General features: G+C 34.3%; 2 protein-coding genes across 2 annotated transcripts in view; one reads left to right on the top strand and one right to left on the bottom strand.

The window, feature by feature from the left end:
• The first annotated feature begins 1,922 nt into the window (after positions 1-1,922).
• On the top strand, positions 1,923-5,084 carry LOC126978960 (succinate dehydrogenase assembly factor 3, mitochondrial). The gene is made up of 2 exons (XM_050828091.1): positions 1,923-2,320; positions 2,405-5,084. Exons 1-2 carry the CDS (start codon positions 2,144-2,146, stop codon positions 2,615-2,617), a joined length of 390 nt encoding a protein of 129 aa, XP_050684048.1. The 5' UTR covers positions 1,923-2,143; the 3' UTR covers positions 2,618-5,084.
• LOC126978959 (calpain-C) overlaps positions 3,866-20,594 on the bottom strand; it is a 36,447-nt gene continuing 19,718 nt past the window's right edge. Inside the window, exons 5-13 of the mRNA XM_050828090.1 lie at positions 19,641-19,781; positions 14,108-14,330; positions 12,885-12,982; positions 10,156-10,388; positions 8,487-8,706; positions 6,824-7,163; positions 6,004-6,268; positions 5,331-5,383; positions 3,866-4,033 (exon numbers count right to left, since the gene is read on the bottom strand). Coding sequence (XP_050684047.1) covers positions 4,007-4,033; positions 5,331-5,383; positions 6,004-6,268; positions 6,824-7,163; positions 8,487-8,706; positions 10,156-10,388; positions 12,885-12,982; positions 14,108-14,330; positions 19,641-19,781 — 1,600 coding nt within the window. The 3' untranslated portion in view covers positions 3,866-4,006. The remainder of the gene's footprint in view (positions 4,034-5,330; positions 5,384-6,003; positions 6,269-6,823; positions 7,164-8,486; positions 8,707-10,155; positions 10,389-12,884; positions 12,983-14,107; positions 14,331-19,640; positions 19,782-20,594) is intronic.

Genomic DNA, 20,594 nt, shown 5'->3' with positions numbered 1-20,594 from the left:
GTGGACGCAGTCAAATGCTTTTGACAAATCACAAAAAATGCCCAATGCATCCTGTGACTCTTCCCAGGCGTCAAAGATGTGCTCAATGAGTCTAGTACCCGCATTAATTGTTGATAAGCCCCTAGTGAAACCAAACTGATTTTTGTTCATTAATTTACAACAATGCATTTGTAGCTGTTGAAACAAAAATTTTACAAAAATTTTACTTAAAACAGGCAGCACTGAAATAGCAGTTAGCAGGGTCAAAAGAACTGCCCGATTTAAACAAAGGTATAACTTTGCTGTATTTCATGAGGTCAGGGAACACACCTTCATCTATGCATTCATTAAATATTATTGCTAATTCAGGTGCTATAATGTCAAGTATGTATTTAACAATTTTAGTCGAATGGCCCCATAGGTCTTTTGTATTTTTTAGGTTAATTAATTTGAAGATTTTTATTATATCGCTACCTGTAACATACTTAAATTTCAAGTCAGTAGAAGATACTGGTACGTGTAATTTAAGCATATCATATGCTGCTTTTGGCGAAGAGTTAAGGTATTTGGTCGTGACAATCGAGATTTCGGAGAAGTATTTATCAAATTCATTTGCAATTTCTATTTCCGAATTTATAACGCGTAACGGATAATTACAGCTTTAGAAGCCCTTCTGAATCTTCCAGCTCTACACCTCTTCATAAAATAACAGTCACCCTCCGCTGCGGTTTTTTTTATAACAATGAGGGTCAAGGCGAGCAAGACGTTCAGCTGATGTTAATTGATACACCCTGCCCATACAGTGCAGTGCCGCTCAGGATTCTGGAAAAATCCGAAAATTCTGAGCGATAGGTCCTACGATTGCGCTCGTCACCTTGAGACAAGATTTTAAGTCTCATTTGCCCAGTAATTGGCATTGCGAAAGCGTTAGAATATGATTTACTTCGTAAACTTAATAGTTTAATTTTAAGTGATTCCAGAAGTGCTTTACAGGCTCTTTTGCGATTTCCCTTCAAATCAAAATCAATTTTTCCTATTATATCAGACATTAGAATTATACTTTACGGGTGTTCAATAAAAGGTGTTTCAGTCACTTTTGTCTGGATAACCGGCTACTGTGGCATAATAAGCAATGAAATACGGCTATTTACAAGTGTGGCTAGGCAGTCACACTTGTAATTAGGATTTAGCTGCTCTTCCTGGTCTATACTCATTGACTCCTGAGGTAGTCTGGGCAGAAAGTAGTCAATTCAAAGGCAAAAATTATTCCGAAATTAAGCAATTAATTCCTAACAAGACATAGTTCTCTGTCATTAAAGTTGATAAAATCGTTACCATTGATAAGGGTGCGTCTTGGACTCACCACTTGTCCGGCCCACCTTGCAAATTTTCATATTTTAGATAGTACGAAATGTGAATGCGGACGTGCCTTTAGGGATCTGGATAACTTATTTTTTCTGCCCTAAATATCACCGAACTTCCTTTTTAGATAGTTTGATATCCATCCTTGTCCCTTTCTCTATATCTAAAAAAACCCTTCTGAATTCTGTTGATTTTATATTTTAAGGTAACCATATTTTCTAAATATATTTATAGCAATAGTATTAACGCGATTTGTTTCTCTACCTTGGTATAAATAAAAGCACTTCAAAGTATTATGTACAAGAAAACTTCCAATGTGAAATAAATAATAATGAAAGAAAACTTGAAGCTAGCGGATGCATGGAATGTGCGAGCCAAAATAACCAAAATGGAGTGGAAATTAAAAAAAAACTAATACGCTTGCATCGTAGTGTTTAAATTCTCTTTGCTTGCATCTAAGACCAAAATGTTAAAAAAAGTACATAAAACTAAAATGTAGTGACTAGTGATTATTGATAATTGATATTCTCTTTGCATAGGCCTATGGACTTGCATCCCGTGCCACTAAATAAATAAAAAAAAAAATCTCTTTGCATAAAACTTTAAAGATAGTGCTCGCTCGCTTGGTGATATCTGATAAATCAAAATTACGTAAAAGAAATAATATGAAGAAATCCGAAACTTTCTATTTTAATAAAAATAAATTAAGTACAACTAAAAAAAACAAACAAGTCATAAAATCTCACAACAAAGAATCGAAACCTTTCTAATATAATTTGTATCATATAAAAAAGTGTTTATAATGTTTACCGTTGACCATACCTTACGTGTGAGAAGGCTCTATAAACTCATATTTCGTGTACACCGAGCACTACCTGCGGAGTTGAGAGTTCTTGGAGACAATTACGCAAGAGCCGAATTTAAAAGGCACAAGCAGTGTAACGCAGATGAAGCTAGGATATTTCTAAATGAATGGACTGTAAATGAATACTTAATTAAATTACTTTTAGATTTCTGTTCTTATTTATGTTTTATGTTGCCACTAATACCCTCTCTATTTCAGGACTATGCTATTAAATTAGCAAAACAGTCTAAGCCCATGCATCAGATAAAAAAAGGAGACATGGGAAAACATTTGAATCCAGAATTTTTGGACTATATGAGTGATGATCAACTAGTTCAATTATATGAGTTACATAAAGCAGCTTCTTTAGCAGAAGATTCAGATAGCCATGGCTTAGAAACAATTGTTGCGGAAAAAACCAAGAAGGAATGATACAGTATTCTTTGTGCAATGTTGGTTACATAATATAATATTTTTAATCTATATTCTTAATTATTAATTACAAGCTAAATTGTAAAACAAGCTACTATTATATTTATCTAGATTAGGTTTGGGTAAATAATGTTGTTGTCATTATGAAACATCCTGAGATTTGCTTGAAATGTCTTCAGTACAGGCAAAAAATGTTTAGAGCATACCAATCTTCAAAATTAATTTGTAGTTTAATTCACATAATAGGATGTTGATATTGCATAGTGTGACACCTGGTAATTGTAAGCTTGGTGAGATCTGTGGATGCCTTCATGAGTGAGACTTGATTTTTTACTTTCTTTCAAGAGACGTCTGTATTATTGTTGGGGAAAAATATTTTTTGTATCACATATAAAAAATAATTTGAGACTTCTGATTAAAAAAACATGTGTGCATCTTGGGATGTTAGATAGATATGATAACTTACATACATACTTACCTGAAACTAAATATGATAAAATAAGGAAAAGTTATTTATTAAAAAAATCTTTTATTGATTCATATTATATTTATTGTAATTGTAATAAGTATGTAATGTAATTAATTAATTCAATTTGTATGATTATAGCCTGCCATATGCATGAGAGAAAGGGAAGCCAGACAGACTGGTACCATAATGTGTTAATTTACGAAGTGGTTTACCTCCCCCATAAGAAGTTATCACTTCAAAAAGTAACAAATTGTGGTAGAAGTCTGAAGGTCAGGGCTATATGGGGGATGCATTAACATCTCCCAGTTACAAATTTGTTTTTGTTTTTGATATGTAATGAAATCAAAATAGTGCAGTCAAAGAAATTTTTTTACATGTGTGTTATATAAAAATAACACCCTCTAAAAAAAACCCCCTCTGCCAGTAAGAAAAGTATTTACTTTAACTGAGAATAACTGAATGTGATGTAGGGGACTTGATTAATTAATGCATTTGGGAATATTTGAGCGCAAACTCTTTCTTTATATATTAAATTATTTTATACATTAAATTATTCTCGGAAACACCATACATGTTAATACAATTTAAGTTCGAAAAGTAAGTCAACTGTATATTATTAGTTTAAGTATTCAGTTTCTCGTTAACACACAGTCATTAGTGATTCTAAAGAACAACAAATTATATGTTGAGCATAACAATTATAAACACATACAAATTATATATATATTTGTATAAATTTTTAATAAATCCATTTTTTGGGACAAAAATAATGAAAACCATTGTGTGGTAGTACAACTTTATTTTGATTCCAAATAATTGTAGTTTTAAAGTACTCATAAACATTATGAGTATTTTTAATAATCATCAAACAGCACTCTGTCCAATGTACTTATAACTTTGTTTAGTGCTATATCCATAAATTAGAATGTCAATGTCAACTTGAGCCACTGAAATAAGATTTAATATTAATTATTGTTGGTAGCAGCTATATATCTATTTATATACAACATGTTTATGATGAATTCCCATGACCCGTAAGGTATTAATGTGACCGCATATTAGAATTGAATGGTGTATGATATATATGTTTCTTATCTTTCATACAAAATAATTGAAATTATTATCAAATACTAGCTGACCCGGCAGACTCCGTACTTCCTCAATCGATAAATGAAAGACCAAAACTTTTGTATAAAATAAACTTAAAACAAATAAAAGGAATCCTTTTTTTAAGTGTTATTTTTTTATATGTTTTAAGGAAGTTTATTTTTTACCTCCTTAGAAAGATATAAAAATTGTAATTAGTTCATTTTAAACTATTATTTTTATTTGATTTCTGAATGACAGGGGAGACTTCAGAGGAAAATCAAAATTGTTGTTTTTATTTAAATTCCTGAACTTTCATGTTTATTCAAACCTTTTAAACCTTTCCTGGATTTCCACAAAAAATTCATGACCAAAATTAGCCAAATCGGTTCAATCGTTCTCAAGTTTTAGTGAGACTAACAAACAGCAATTCATTTTTATATATATATAGATCAATGTCACACTTCAAATTATGAACGAGTGTATTTACCTACGTGTAAATGAAAAATATGTCGCTATCTTACTTTTATTTGATTATTATGTCCTTTGATTAACTTCGTAACTGTAAGTTTGGCAACATCACTAAGATTAGGACTTGGCATAGTGGTTACAATCACAAGACACAATGTAGGTACATTTAAAAACATTTTTACACCCATAATATGCATTTTAGAACACATGTTTCTTGGACTTTTCTTTTTAGCTATAGGTTATAACCATAAAATTATGGCAATTAATTATAAACACACTGTATAATATAAATTTGTTGAAAAGATAAAGAAATATAATATATTTTGATGTTTAAGTGTGTTATGTAAATTGTTCACTCAGGTAATTGTCTTCCTTAAACATTGAGGTAGGAGTGGGGATTGTTGTGTTTGGGTACTAATGTAATAAAAGGCACAAAAAGTATATTTATTTTTTGTCTATTGACATTGCAGATTAAATTGTCCTGTTATCAGCTAATATTTCACATTAGGTATTCGGTATATCATCTGTTGTGCCATTAATAATTATTCCCTTACAACAAAAATTTAACTGGCATTTGTGACTCCACCAATAGGTAACTGATATTCTATTCTTTATTTAATGAATATTTGTATTACTTTAAATCAATTGACCATTAAATAAGAAATTATTAAGCGCTGTAATACCTACCTCTGGAAGAGTAAAATTATTTTTGTATGTTGATCCATTTTTGAAGAACATGTCTGGAATAGGAACATAAGATGATTGAATTCACAATTGGATTAATTAACAAATCATAACCTAGTCATATTTTAAAAGTTAAAAGGTGAAAATTTTAATTCATGCATTGTATTCTGAGTCTTATGGCATTTTATACAAATATAGAGACTGTTAAAAACAGGTATGTGTGTACTAAAGTGCGCACGTAAGATGTTATACTTCTTTGGCGTAACAAAACAAAATACTTAGTTTTTTTTATTTCTCGTGCTATATTAAGTTTGCAGGAAGAACAATACTGTTATAAAGAAGGTAAGTATTAAATATAACTAATGAAAATATTATGATACCACACAGTTTAGTTAAATAACGTTTATTTAATTATTATTCAATTATTTCTTTACAACTTATACCTACATAAAATTGTTTATTTGATGCTTGTTCATTGGTTGTGGTTCAGTAGTAAACTTACGCCTTATGGTAGCTCAAGTATGATACAAATAGTCAAGTTGACCAGCAAACGCGCCAAAGAAGTATAACTTTAAAACTTAATTAAATGAAATAATACTTATACGCATTTAAACGTTAAAATTTTAATCTTTAAACGATTCATTTTTGTTTAAGAAGTAAAAATCCCTCTACTTACGAAAAGCTCTGTGTAAAAGTAATACTGCAGATACAAAATCACCGAAACGAAGCAATTCATCTTTTCTCATGTATTTCAGTACTAGTAAAGCTAAGGCTCTTTCAGGGACAACAAAGCCCACGTCCCTAAGTGCGTCACGAAATCTTTCTACACGGAGAACACCCTTTTGCTCAGTTGAGTGCATTTTAAATATATCCTGCCAATTCTTTAGACTATAAATGAGATCTTTAAATTCTGCAAGTGTTATACGACCAGAGTGATCATTCTGTTTTGTATGATTAAGGAATACATTTTTAATCATCAAATTTATTTTCATTTGTACTGTCACTTTCCTGCGTTTTTCTTTATCTGCTTTTCAAGATCCGGGACACCTTTGTTTTGAAGTTCCTGAATTTGTTTTAGAATTTTGATGGTGGGAATGCTCTTAGCATGAAAATACCTAAGTCGTAGCGCTTCTGAAATAGTGCAGCGGGAACTTGATTCCACAGAGTGGCTGTGTGGGGCAATATTTTTCATGCAAACCGTTGGTAATTATCAGACTTCAACATGATGCGGATGCGATTTTGCATTTAAATGTAGTTTATCAGCACATTTTATCATTGGGTGATAAAATGTGCTGATATTCGAAGTAGTGCTCTCAAACACACACAAAGTTTCATCAAAATCGGTATATTAGGAGGAGTTCCGTGACAAACAGAGTATTAAGTTATTGACTTCAACTGAAATAGTTGGCCAGACCTGCCTAACAATTCACAATTCATACAGTAGGTATATTCTCGTACGTTTCTTTAACTTTCTGTGGACTTGTAAAAAAGGATACTTCCATAGACAGTACAATCTGTCGACATGTCTCAATCGTTGCACAACTCTTTATATAATCGTTCGGCAAACATCTGTCTAGCAACTCTTGCAGCTCAAATGCATTTATAGTTTTGTGCTCATCTGATAGTTGTAGAAATTGAGATTCGTATAATTCCATGCTATACGAGATGATTTCAGTCGGTGCTTTTACTATGGCAGGCTTTATTGCTTTTGGTAAACTATCTAGTACATTCATATTTATAGGGTTTATCGAACATACTCTAAGGGTAAAACTCCCTTCTTGTCTGGGTTCAAATGTTGTAGGTATAATTAAATATGTACCAACATCCAAACTGCATCTAAAATAAAAAATATTTAACAAAATTATAACATAGTTTTATCTACGCAGAACACTTCTGTTGTTGTTAAATTATATAACTATTATTTAGATAATATAATCTTATGTAGTGTGTTATCATCAGAGTTTGGAAAATCAATAAGTAAGGAATTGGTGTCGTTCATTTGAACATAACATTTTGATTAAATCAATGTAAATAAAGTTAGGTCGCTAGTGGTGTACAAGGTAGCTTGGTAAAAATTTAATTGCTTTTTTCATTAAAGTAAAAATTAAATGAAAGTATAGTATGACCCTCTCGTGCCGTAATTATAGTTCGCATTCATCTAGTCATGCTTCCAAGGATACCTACACCTTCTTGAGTTTTCTGAATTTTTACGGAACTGGCTGCACTAATTTTTTTAAAAAAAAAAAACATTTTCTACACGTTTTCATTAATGTATTGGTACAAGTTCCCCGTAATTTTAGTGTCTTATTATGACTGCCGTTTCACAAACAAAAACATTTTAGGCTGCATTTAGTGCTCGACCAAACGTCAGTGCTGATGTCGGTCTAGCGTAATGCGTACCAGTACGCGCTGACCATGTTGCGTATAACTATGAAAACATATGGAGCGTACAGTCCAGCGCTGATAAATTGCTACGCGCTGACGAGAATCGTCGGTCCGCTGACCGCTGATGCGCTATGGCGATAAATAAGTGCGTTCAGTGCGACTCTGGTCGATGACCGAGCGACCGACCTTACCTGCCTGTGTAACATCATCAAGAAAAATTATTACTATATATTGTATACATTTCTCCTTCAATTTGACGCTCTATAATAATTGGGTAAACAGGATATTATCTTCTCTGACTTTTATTTCGTAATCGTTTGCATGTCAGCACTAAACGCAACATGGTCAGCGCGTACTGGTACGCATTACGCTCGATCGACGTCAGTGCTACCCATCGGTCGAGCACTAAATGCAGTCTAAATTGTTAAAATGAATAATATGCATTATTCTATAGTCGCGCATCAGTCGAATTAGCTAATTTTTTTTTTAATTGACAATGTATTAAACCGTGATTTGAAGTTTAATATTTTTGTCTATCTGCTTCTTGTACTTTATGTGCTTATACTCCTTGCTGTACATTTATTTACAAATAGGTTTTTGTTAAGGAATAACTTATGTATCAGATAGGTTCACATTCATTGTGATCAAAAATTCAACAGTGAGATTGCTTTGTAAATAGAATCTACGCAGGTGCCGCCGGCTTGTCTGCTAACCTCTCGCAGTCATCTACATAAAACTTAATTGAAAATAATAATTACAATATCAAAGTATTACCTTTCGCTTACTTGCCGGCTATTCGTGTATTGAGAGTTCATAGAACTCTTGATTTTTTTAAACAATGCGGGTGATGCGGATTCACTCAGAGATTTTGATAGTTTATAAATACTAAAACCTATTACTTTGGGCTCCATAATACAATGTTGACTTAGGGAAATATACACATTATCATGTTGGCTTATGACTAATTGTATTTGTGGGTTCATATGAAAGAAATCTGAAAAAAAGAAATGTAATTTAAAATTTGTGTTTTTACTCAAGTGCGCTACGATTTACGAATATAACATTTTTAAAGTTTCATATGCAAAATACTGAAATTATTATCTTTTTGTTAAATCTATTATATAAATATCTGTTGTAAAACTGCAACTTTCCATTTTGTCTTTATAGCCAAACAGAGATCGAACAAGTATAGTTTAAGCCCTGTGCTTCCCCGGGGCATAAAAAGAATAGGGAAGTCCCAGGCCCAAGGATGTCGTAAAAGGCCACTTACAGCATTTACAAGTGGGAGGCTTCTATGCTCAGGATGCCGGCTAGATTATGGGGACCAAAACGGCGCCTTTTTCTGCTGTGAAGCTTAATTTTGTATCTGAAGGGCGCCATAGCTAGTGAAATTACTGGGCAAAGGAGACTTAACATCTTATGTTTCAAGGTGCCGCTCAGAATTGTGCAAAAATGTGTGTGATGTTCATGCTGAATGGTCTGGCTGATGGTCGTATTCTAGAGCATGTGTGTAATAATTACAAAAGGTGACTCAAGTCGACCACAAGACAGAGCAATGAAGGGGTGCGGTAGTGTAAGAGAGTGGCGTCCCCCTCCCGCCTGCGCTTTCCGTCCTTACCAATTCGCTCCATTGCGAACCGGTTACCGGACTCGATATAGACGTGCCCCGTATACGAAATCAGTTTCCGCCTGCGGTATTCTAGCGCCGTAATATGGCTTGCTAATCATTGAAACTTATTCAAATTTACTTTAAATATATTTACCTTTCGTCTGTGCCTGGCTTAGTAAAAAAATCGCAAGCAAGCTTATAGCAAGTCTTTGTGACAACCCTAGTTTTAGCGACTTGTATTTATTTAGTTATTGACGACGAAAGGATTTGTAACAATCACTAGGTGTGTGGTCTGCCCACTGATTTGTATATATACCACTGGACAGGCTGTTCTATATGTTTGACAGCAAATTTTTTGTGCCTATTTGAAGCGCCACTCCCAAGCGTCCAGAGAACTAGTGACGTATAATACAAATGGCTGCGAAGGAACGTATATTATACAATAGTATGAAGTATTTTTGCATTATGAATTAATTTCGTTCGTTTTCCGTCTTATTTATACTTCAAGAATCAACGTAATAAACAACACTCAATTAAGTTTCCCACCATCGATCGATTTTTGCCGAGGTTGTCATCACTAGTTTTAGTGCCGCAAACTCTCGCTACATGGCCAACAGCGCCAAAATGGGGAATATCAAACAGGCACAAAAGCACATTGACAGCCACCAGTCCAGTGGTATATAGTAACGGTCAGTTGTTCTGGCTTATTTATATTTCCGGGGCGAGTACTCATTGGTGTATTTTACAACAAATATGCGCCATCGATCAATTCTCTTCACACAATGTTAAATCAACGTATTGTATTATGTTAAATTAACGTTATAGCCAACTTACCGGCATGATTTCTACAACCGCCTGCCGAAACTCCCTTCATCCAACGTCCTTGATAAGACTTAATCTGCCACTTTTGTTTGTCTCTTAACGAGGTTTCAATTTGTTTCGCCTCTCCGTCCACATGAACTATTTCCAAGCGTGAGAATATTTTTTGAAAGTCTTTATATAACATCCAAAACCCTGAGCTTATTGAAGTCAACCGCGCAAGTTCTGATGGTATTATTGAACTCCACCTAGAGAAACAACAAATGTCAGCTTTAGGTATTTATCTTTCTTCCCTAATTATTTATATGATATTAAATAACGAGACAAGCAAATCTTTCTTATGATACACAAAAAGTGCTGACTCATTACTGCTTGGCGTCAAAGCAGGCATTCTGTACGAAGGAACCCCCAGTGGTATACTCGTGGATTATCCCGAAAGAAAGACTACATAAAACAAAATACGTCCTAATAATACTTAGGTATCTTCAAAAAGAAAGGACTCTTTTTTCTAATTATATTATATACGAGTAGAACCAGCGTATAGACAAACAAAACGTGCGATCTCTCGTACATCTCTAACTGGTATACATCAAGATAGAAAAGCAGAGCGAATCTATTGTTACTGTGTTATATATACTTAGCCTGGCCATAAATACTGTTACAAATAAAAGTGTGTGTGTCAGCTCCGACGCATGACTGGAGTTTACTCCTCAAGAACGATTGTCTTTGAACTGGTAATAAACAAAATCAAGTCCAATGGAGTCGGTTACAAACACACATACAGCAGAAGCTAATAAAAGCGTATTAATTAAAAAAATTCTATAAATATCAAATAAATCCTTAACTCTCAAAATATTCCAGGAAATGCCCAAACACAACTCCTGTTAAAAGCGGAACTCAAAATTCCAATTTTCAAAGGTCCATCAAGGAGGTTCCATTTTGGCTCACCCTAATAGGTATATTATACTACATGCGTAAGCTATCACGAAGTATACTGTGATAAGGTATGCTGACTACACACAAGTATATACATACACACACAACTGAAAAGTGAAAGGTGCGCGAGAAATGATGCGCACCAAAACGTTACTATGCCATTTGATGAGTAAGTTTTACTCGCCATATTTTTCTCATTCCGAGCGCCTTATATGAAAATCGATTCTTAAGGAGTAAACTCCAATAAAAAGATCGGGCCGTCCAAGTAGTGTTCGAACGAAAAAGTTGGTCAAAGCAGTAAGGGAAAGAATTCGAAGAAATCCTGTTCAAAAGCAAAACTCGAGAACTAGAACTAGAACTCTGTCGAGTATTTTAAAAGTTGACTCAGGAATTGCAACCCATAAGAGACGTACTGGTAATTATTATTATAATTATTTTAACAAAAATAATGACCGTATTTATGCTCAAAGCGAAGGAATCTTTCCAAATAGTCGACAGAGTGCAACGTAGGCACTATCCGACTTCAGTGATTATTTGGTGGAGTATTAGCTAAGAAGGAGTGACTGAGCCATACTTTTGTGAAAAAGGTACCAAAAAAGCGGCACAAGTATATCAAGATACCATTCTTGAGAAGGTAGTGAAGCCCCTTAACAACACCATGTTCAATAACCAAGAATGGTCCTCCTAGCAAGGCTCATAAAGTTCGGTCTTGGTTGGAAAAGATCGCTTCGGACTTCATCAGAGCTGAAGACTGGCCGTCGTCTAGTCCCGATCTTAATCCGCTGGATTATGATTTATGGTCATTTTTAGAGAGTACGGCTTGCTCTAAACGCCATGATAATTTGGAATTCCTAAAACAATCCGTACGATTGGCAGTGAAGATTTTCCCATGGAAAGAGTGCGTGCATCTATTGATAACTTTCCTCAACGATTAAAGGACAGTATTGCAGCCAATGAAGACCACTTCGAATAAACTTTTTAATATATTTTTATTGTTTTATATTTATGTATTAAACTAACACAAGGACGCGTCATGACTCTTGTGTCTGAATGGTGTCTAGTTTGGTAGCTTACGGACACCAAAGTGGCGCGACTAGTTGCACAACCGTAGTGTATCGGTGAGTTATAGCTTTTAGAGATTTTGCGGACATAAATCATAAATTTTGCGGACGGTAAGCCAACGCTTACGACTGAAAGCTGGTGTAGCGAGGATTGAAAGTCTTTGACTAAATTTGGTACTAGAAAAGTGGATAGGCGGTCCTTTATTAATGATTTGATCACCTATCAACAATTGAGCCCAGCCCGTCCGTTGATGACATTATAAAAACATATAGGTGAATGCTTTTCACAATTCACAATATTCACAATTGCTTAATTTTACCACTTTCAAAATTGTTCTGGGCAATGGGCCATCCAATTTAGGTGTGTTCTCTTATTTAACGAGGTTTTTCTTATTTTTTATTTTATGACAATAAAGGACGAGGCGAGGAGGACGTTCGGTTGTTGGTAATTGATTCGACCTGCCCATTACAATTCAGTGCCGCTTAGGATTCTTGAAAACCTCAAAAACTCTGAGCGGCCCTACAATAACGCTTATTACCTTGAGACATGAGATGTTAAATCTCATTTGCCACAATTTGAGACACAATAATGTTTACACATTTCTGCTTCACAGCAGAAATAGGCGCCGTTACGGATCACATAATCTAGCCGGCATGCTGTAAAGGAGCCTCCCACTGGTAATATATAATAGAGGATAACGCGTATATCAGTGAAATAATTGATTTTAACAATGAGGCGGTACTTACGTATGTTTATCTAGGACGAAGTGATTAAAATGTACTTCCCCCGGTGCTAAAGGTCTTTCCAACCGGACCACGTGTGTGTAGCCTCCATCAGTGTCAACCTTTAAAATATGAAATACTCTTATTGAAATCATTGTGATTCTTGTGCCTTTCATATGGATAGACCACAGGTAGGTACTATGTCAAATTGAAGTCTTAAGAAATCAATATTTTAAATGTTACATTGCCATTCAACAAATAATATTACTGGGACCGTTGGCTCTGTAAACGTAAAATGTGGAAAAGTATAGGCACGATAGACATGGTATAGGTTAGTTTTCGGTGGTAAATTTATCATCCGAATTTCAATTTTTTTTATTTAAATCTCATTATTTAAATCAAGTGTCGTTGCGTAGAAGTGCTTCTCTCTTAACATTTCTAATGTTTTTTTCAATAATGTCGTATTCATTTATATAAATAATTTGGTAATGTGGAATGAAATCCCGAGTCTTATAATTGAAAAGACTCTTGGCAAGTGTTATATGTTCAATTTCACGAAGACGGTTGAGCTTTGGTTGTATGTAGTTCAACTCACTTGTAATAAGAAGTATCGACAGCATCGAAATGTCGTCCATAGGTATTGTAATGGTTATGTTTTATTAAGTATCATAGTGGAACATAATTGTTTATTATGAAATAGATAAGCTAGGCTAGCAATAACGTTAAATAATTGTGCGAAGCAAAACTCTGCCTACGCGTCTATTAGTCCGAGTTTTATACAATAGACTTTGAACTTTACTGCCACGGAATAAGGCGTTAATTTGAATGAATGTTTTAATGTTGTCTGTATAAGTTAATGTCTACGCCGCTCGGACGATTTTGGGACGACCTTTTTACTAGGCGATTAGGAGTCTAGTTGTGTATAGTAACGTCAATGGTTATAAAGAGTAGGTAACATAGGCTTAGCTTGATAGGAGTGTCACAAGCAGGCTTACTTCACGTGAAAAAATAGCGTATTTAAAATTTTTAATATTATATAGAACAAATTTAAAAAATTCTAGTAATTCAGATCACTTTTGGAGCTTTTAAAATACTTTTATTTTGCCAGTAATTTAACAATCCCTAGTAAACAGTAAATATATAGGTCGCTGTTAGATTATATTATCTTGTAAGATGATTATATCTGGTACGGAACCCTCCGTTTGACATTTTAATTAACATACAGTTAAACATATACAGGTACATACCTTTTCCAAATGATATATCCTGTAGCCAATTTCAGATTTGATCAACGTAATGGAGTGATCAACACGATATGCTGTGACTAAACTTGTAGTTTGTAATAAGTTATACAATGCCATTGGGTCTTTCATATCAGACAGTGCTATTGTCTCAGTTATACCGCCAGTAAGATCCACAAGTCCGTCATGTAAGTTGCCATATTTTAAAGCTTCATAGGATCCGTGCATTCTGTGGAATAAATATGGTAAAATTATTATTAATATATTTCTTTATTTATGGTTGTTTATTAAAGGTAAAGCGATAATGGCACAACTTAACCCCACGCCTTCCGCCCCGCCAAGCCGCGCACTACGAACACAAATACGCAGTATGAGACAGCCAGACAGGACGATAACGCGAATCTACTCCACTCACCCTGATGAAGGACCACACCGATAAATCGTGAGTAAAGCCGGGTTAATAAAGACAAATAAAGGTATAGCACATATCAAAATTAGTTAAATGACACAATATGAGTAAACAAAATATATTATAATATAAATATAATTATATAAATTCGTATACGAATTTGACTGTAAATTTGGTCAACCTTTAAATAAAAAATTTGATTCTAGATACCTAATAATATCTTCTTAATATATAATAAACATGTGCACCTGTTTTCCTATACTGTGTCCCTATACCTATATAAATAGTAGCTTCTTATTAAATTTAGCTTTATTCTTGTTTTTATAATATGGTAATATTTACTATTTTTTATATTGAATAATGCCGCTTACGATATCAGATAAACCGCTTATATACATTAATAATAAAGTTATGCTGCGTGGCTTAACGCGAAAGAATTCCTTTCATCCCAATACCAAGTAAGCAAAATCGTACTAAATCAGTTTACATAGGCACTTTATAACATATATACATAGATACCTTGTTCCCGTAAGGGTGGGCAGAGACAATAGAATGCCACTTGTTTCTATCCTTACAAACCTCACGGGCTTCCTCTACATTCATTTCTCTTTTCATACATGCTTGCCGGTGCGGGTGCTCCGGACCTTTCCTTTTCTCAAAACGTCACACACACTTGCCTTATATATTTGATGTGTCATTCTTTCTTCACCCATTCGCTCTACGTGTCCAAACCATAGCACTTTATAACCTTCATAAAATAAATATCTACAGGTAATATTTTCGTGTAAAGTTTTAGTAACATAATATAATAAAAGTCACCGAACCTTCTTTTTCTTCTTTAATAGAAAAACGGTAAAAACTTCGCATAGACGTATATCGTATTCATTTGTAATATTAAGGCAAAACGACTGACTTCTAAAACAGTTTATATGCTTACAATCCTCGTTATTCACTACTAATCTGAATAAATGAACCTACAAAAAAAAGTACAAGCTGTAAGAATAACTTTTCTGAGAGAAATACCAAAAAAATACGTCTTCAAAACTTGTCTAAAAACACCATGTTTGCGTGTTTTCTGCTTACTCTTCGCCCTAAAGCTAGGGTTTATTTGAACTACAAATTATTTACCCCTATATCACGAAAAAAACGCTAGGGTTTATTTGAACTACAAATGATCTACCCCTATATCACGAAAAAGCTGTGGGTATGAAGCTATTGCAGCAGACAAAATGCAACATTGCGCGCGCGCGTGTTTGTGTGTGTGTGTGCGCATGTGTGCGCGCGTGTGCGCCTGTGTTCGCGAGTGAGCGCGTGTGTGCGCGTGTGTGAGATTGTGTGTGTGCGTGTAAACGCGTGTGTGCGCGTATGAGCGCGGGTCTGCGCCATTGTACGCGTGTGTACGCATGTGAGCGCGTGTGTGCGCATATGAGCGCGTGTGTGCGCGTATGAGCACGTGTGTGCGTATGTGTGCGCGTGTAAGCGCGTGTGTGCGATTGGGAGAACATGCTTTCGCGTGTGAGCGCATGTGTTCGCGTGTGTGCGCGTGTGAACGCGTGTGTGCGCGTGTATGGTAGTTTACTGAGGGGTCATGCTGCTGACATTGACATTGTATTTGCTCTGCAAAAGAGAGCTGTTCGTGCTATACAATGTGAACCAGAAAGGGTATAACACCCCTTCAATTGTACGTTATTTGGGTCATATGCAATAGTATGGTGATGTTTAAAGAAATAATTAAAAAAAAGAAAAAACTTCCCTATGAAATTAAAAATATTGTTTTTCAATTTCTTTTCTTAGACAACCCTAACTTTGTTTATAAACAGAATGAGGTCACCTACCTATGGAGTTAAACATAAACAATAATCTATGATTAAGGAGTATGCACACTACATGAAATGTGGCTTGTGTCTATGTATTTATTGTTTCATTTTTACTTCCTATTATTGCGAAACAAATAAACAATATAAGAAATTACATAACATTACACAGTTTCACATCTGTATTCCTGAAGGTTTAGAGGTGTATTTTTTCCACCCACGTTTAACTATGTTTAATTCACACGTAATAGGGGGCGAGCATCTACATTTCTGAACTATGGGCTGCTAGTGAGATATTTCTTACGAAAAACTCAATAACTGCCCCATTCCATACCCAGGCCGGGTAGAAAACCCGGTCCGGGAATGGAGTACCTATTATTAATACGAGGATGGTCAAAGATATCCATATTTGACAAAAAAAATCCGTTCTTAATAGGAGTCTATTACAATTATCTTTATTGGATAAAACATTTTTGAATTAAAATGTCAAGTTTCATTTGCCCAGTAATAACAACAGCTACAGTGCCATTCAGACCAAACCTTAATAATGCTTACACATTTTTGCTTCACGGCAGAAAAAGGTGCCGTTGTGGTACACATAATCTATAATTACAAATTTGGAATTATTTTCAATGTAACTTGAAGAAAACTTCAAATAATTCTACATTGAAGTGCTTACGTAATAACTTATCAAAAATGTGAACTCATTTAATTTCCAACATAATAAACAAATCTTGAATTAAAAATGGTGCAGTGTGTAGGGTGCCTTTAGAATAGACACACACACAGAGCAGTAAATATCGTGTTTCAAAGTACAATTCAAAGAGTATTAACGCAGACAGGCTGATCTTTTCAACCTTACATATTTAAATAAACACAAAATGTAAAAACACAGTTACAATAACACTAGTTTTTATATTTTAAACGTGTTTTATTTAAATGTGTAACACTCGCGGAAATCAGAGTAAATACTAACATAACATAGTTTCATAATTAGATTAGAATTAACTATCTTTATTGGGTAATACATAACTACAGTAAATACAAATTTAGAAGTATTTTCAATGTCAGCTAAAGCAAATGCAAATACAAAATAACATTTGTCTTCATGGCAAAATCAGAACACAAATTGCTTCACAGCTGCAATAAATAGTAGGCATTTTACTATTATCTGATATTATGTCACATCTACGTTTTTCATCTGTTTTAGGTCAAAGAGAGTTCAAAAAAACAGCTGATTAGGGTTGAGGGAATCATAGTTTTTGCGAAAACTTAGAACTTTAAATATTGTATTCAAATATAATGCTAATTTATTTCTGACTTCACATAGTCATTACAGATGACCTAAGGAATGTCTGGTTCAAAGCATAGTATACCCATTTAGTTTCACGTTGTATATCAGCTTGGTTATAGACAGTCTCTCAAAGAAAATTTTTAAGAAATAAATATTTTGACTGTTCATTGTCAGTACATTTATAAAAACTTAATATACGTTCACAAAAATCGTCACCTTATTGCTCTTAATAGTGATTTTCATTAATATAATATTAGAAATACCCTTATTTCTGTAACTAATTCTAGTAGGCTTCATAAGATACATAATAACTTTAAGGGTAAATATATACAATTTTATAATAAAGTGCCAGCCACTGTTCAGGCATTATCTATAAATAAATTTAAATGTTTTTTAAATAAATGGCTCTTTCGTAAATCCTATTACGCCACAGCTGAATATCTAAGTGATCGGACAGCTGGGACTAGATTATGATTATTTTAAAGCAATAGTAATGAAAGTACAATATTGTATAAAATCATGCTGGCAGAGTTTCTTGCGCCGCTTCTTCTCTCTCAGAGCGCCATTTGTTTCCGAAGCGGTAGTAGTATCGAGTATATTAGAAACGACATCAAAAAGAATTCTAAAGGAATAAATTTTGAGAAAATAAATACCTTTTACGCCTTTACGCCACACACGCGCCCACACGCACACAGACTCAAACACACGCACACACACACGCGCGCATACATACAGACGTAGCACAATACAAGGTTGCATTTTGTCTGCTGCAATACTGTAATTATCGCTCTCTGATCGATTTAAAAATGACTTATACAAGGTTGCATTTTGTCTGCTGCAATAGCTTCCTACCCACAGCTTTTTCGTGATATAGGGTTAAATCATTTGTAGTTCAAATAAGCCCTAGCGTTTTTTTCGCGATATAGGGGTAAATCATTTGTAGTTCAAATAAACCCTAGCTTTAAGGCGAAGAGTAAGCAGAAAACACGCAAACATGGTGTTTTTAGACAAGTTTTGTGGCGAAAGTATAGCATTCGAGCTATGAACACTACTTAATCCTGTTACACATACCCTTAAGTCTTATTTGTAGGTTGCTAATGCTTGCTGTTGGTTATATTTAACACTGCCGAGCCTTTTTCAACTACCACTTTTTCTTTGAAGTTAAACTAGTTTTTTGGCATGGCGTGACGCATTATTTTGGTATTTCTCTCAGAAAAGATATTCTTATAGCTTGTACTTTTTTGTGTAGCTTCATTTATTCAGATTAGTAGTGAATAACGAGGATTGTAAGCATATAAACTGTTTTCCACACAAGAATTTTTAAATATAGGCTTTGTTACATAGATGGCGGCTGCCGCCGTGAACTAATATCGCTCAAGGTCGCTGGCATTTAGTGTCGCCTTAAAGGCCGGTAACGCTCCGGTGATTCCTCTGGTGTTGCAAGAGATAGTGGGCGGCGGTGATCACTTAACAACAGGTGACCCGTACGCTCGTTTGTCCTCCTCTTCCATAAAGAAAAGCATGCTTGTGGGAGCAGGAGTATGTTTTATACATGCTCCTGGTGATTCATTCTGTTGGCAAACAGCAGAGGCGTTCGACATTCGACCTATTTTCAAAATGACGATATTAGCCACAGAACAGGTAAAAGAGATATAGTAGCACAGTATAAAGATAACTAACGCTGTGATATAACACAGGCATGTAATATGTTAAGGTTCAGAGATCTTGGTAGATTAAAGCGAAATTATAATCTAAGATCTAGATTTTTCTAGTGCCTTTGAAGTGCATTGTTTAATGACAATGTATTTTGAAATCTGCGTGGAATATAATTTTTTTCTTGATTGAACTTCTTTAAAATATTGATGAATTATTTGTACAATTAAAATTGATTGATACTATGTACTAACATAAAAATATTACATCGTGAAACCAATCGGGAATACACACATTTAATCTATTATCAATAGCAATAAAGAAATAGTAACGCAATTTACATAGTTATGAGAATAAACAATAACTGACTTGGCGTAAGCTTTTTCTAACAATGCAGGCCAAAGTTGTTCCGATTCGCTGCAGTGCATAAAAGCCAATCTACCATGCACCGTCGGTAACCGGTCATCTACGAGAACCTCCATCCATTTTCCACACCACCAGATACGAAATCTACAACATAAAATTGCTTAAATTAATATCATTAGTGTACGATATTTATGTCCAAATACGATCATAATATAGAAATTATATTTATATTACTAGACAAGCATGATGTTAGCCTCATGGTAATTGACACGGTCTGTCTATTATAATGCAGTGAACAGCATTCTTAGAAAACACAAAATTCTAAGTAGCACTGAGATTGAGTTCGTATAAAATGTTAACTCTTTGCACTGTATGTTTAGTAGCTACCACGTCGTTCAATCCAGAACACTGCTAAATCTTGCTGATATCCAGTCTAAAGAAGTCTGTCACGGGTTAATATAAGCCTATTATTAATTTATAACGACTACGCTTCAGTATGGCTCATTCTAGTTCATAATTACAATGCAGTTAAAGCAAAATATATATTATATGAAATCACTACGTACCAGTTTGAAGGTACGATCTCAATGTTGAAAATTTTGGAGTGTAAAGAGACATATATGATGATAGTTTAGAGATTTAATCGGATGGAAGGTTACATAAAGCGCAAAAAAAATGCTGGGAGAGTTTCTTGCGCCGCTTCTTCTCTTCAGAGCGCCATTTGTTTGCGAAGCGGTAGTAGTGTCTAGTATATTTATAAATGACATCAAAAAGAATTCTAAAGGAATCAATTTTGAGAAAATAAAGGTTTTTTAAACATCTTTTAACAAAATATATATATATTAAAATCTGAGGTACGTTAGTTGATGCCCCTGACATACTAAATAGCTAATTAAATTTAGTAATGTTTCTTTTATTACATTATCTTAAAAAAAAGGCACTGTTAATATAAGACCT

Source organism: Leptidea sinapis, chromosome Z, assembly GCF_905404315.1.
Source record: "Leptidea sinapis chromosome Z, ilLepSina1.1, whole genome shotgun sequence".
NCBI lineage: Eukaryota > Metazoa > Arthropoda > Insecta > Lepidoptera > Pieridae > Leptidea > Leptidea sinapis.
The sequence above is the reverse complement of the archived record's forward strand: the minus strand, read 5'-3'. Positions and strand labels throughout refer to the sequence as shown.

What these genes read in the sequence shown, in the direction of transcription:
- LOC126978960 (XM_050828091.1), top strand. Translation starts at nt 2,144, where the DNA reads ATGTTTACCGTTGACCATACCTTACGTGTGAGAAGGCTCTATAAACTC. An exon ending in TATTTCTAAATGAATGGACT is followed by an intron (nt 2,321 to 2,404) that starts GTAAATGAATAC and finishes TCTCTATTTCAG; the next exon opens with GACTATGCTATTAAATTAGC.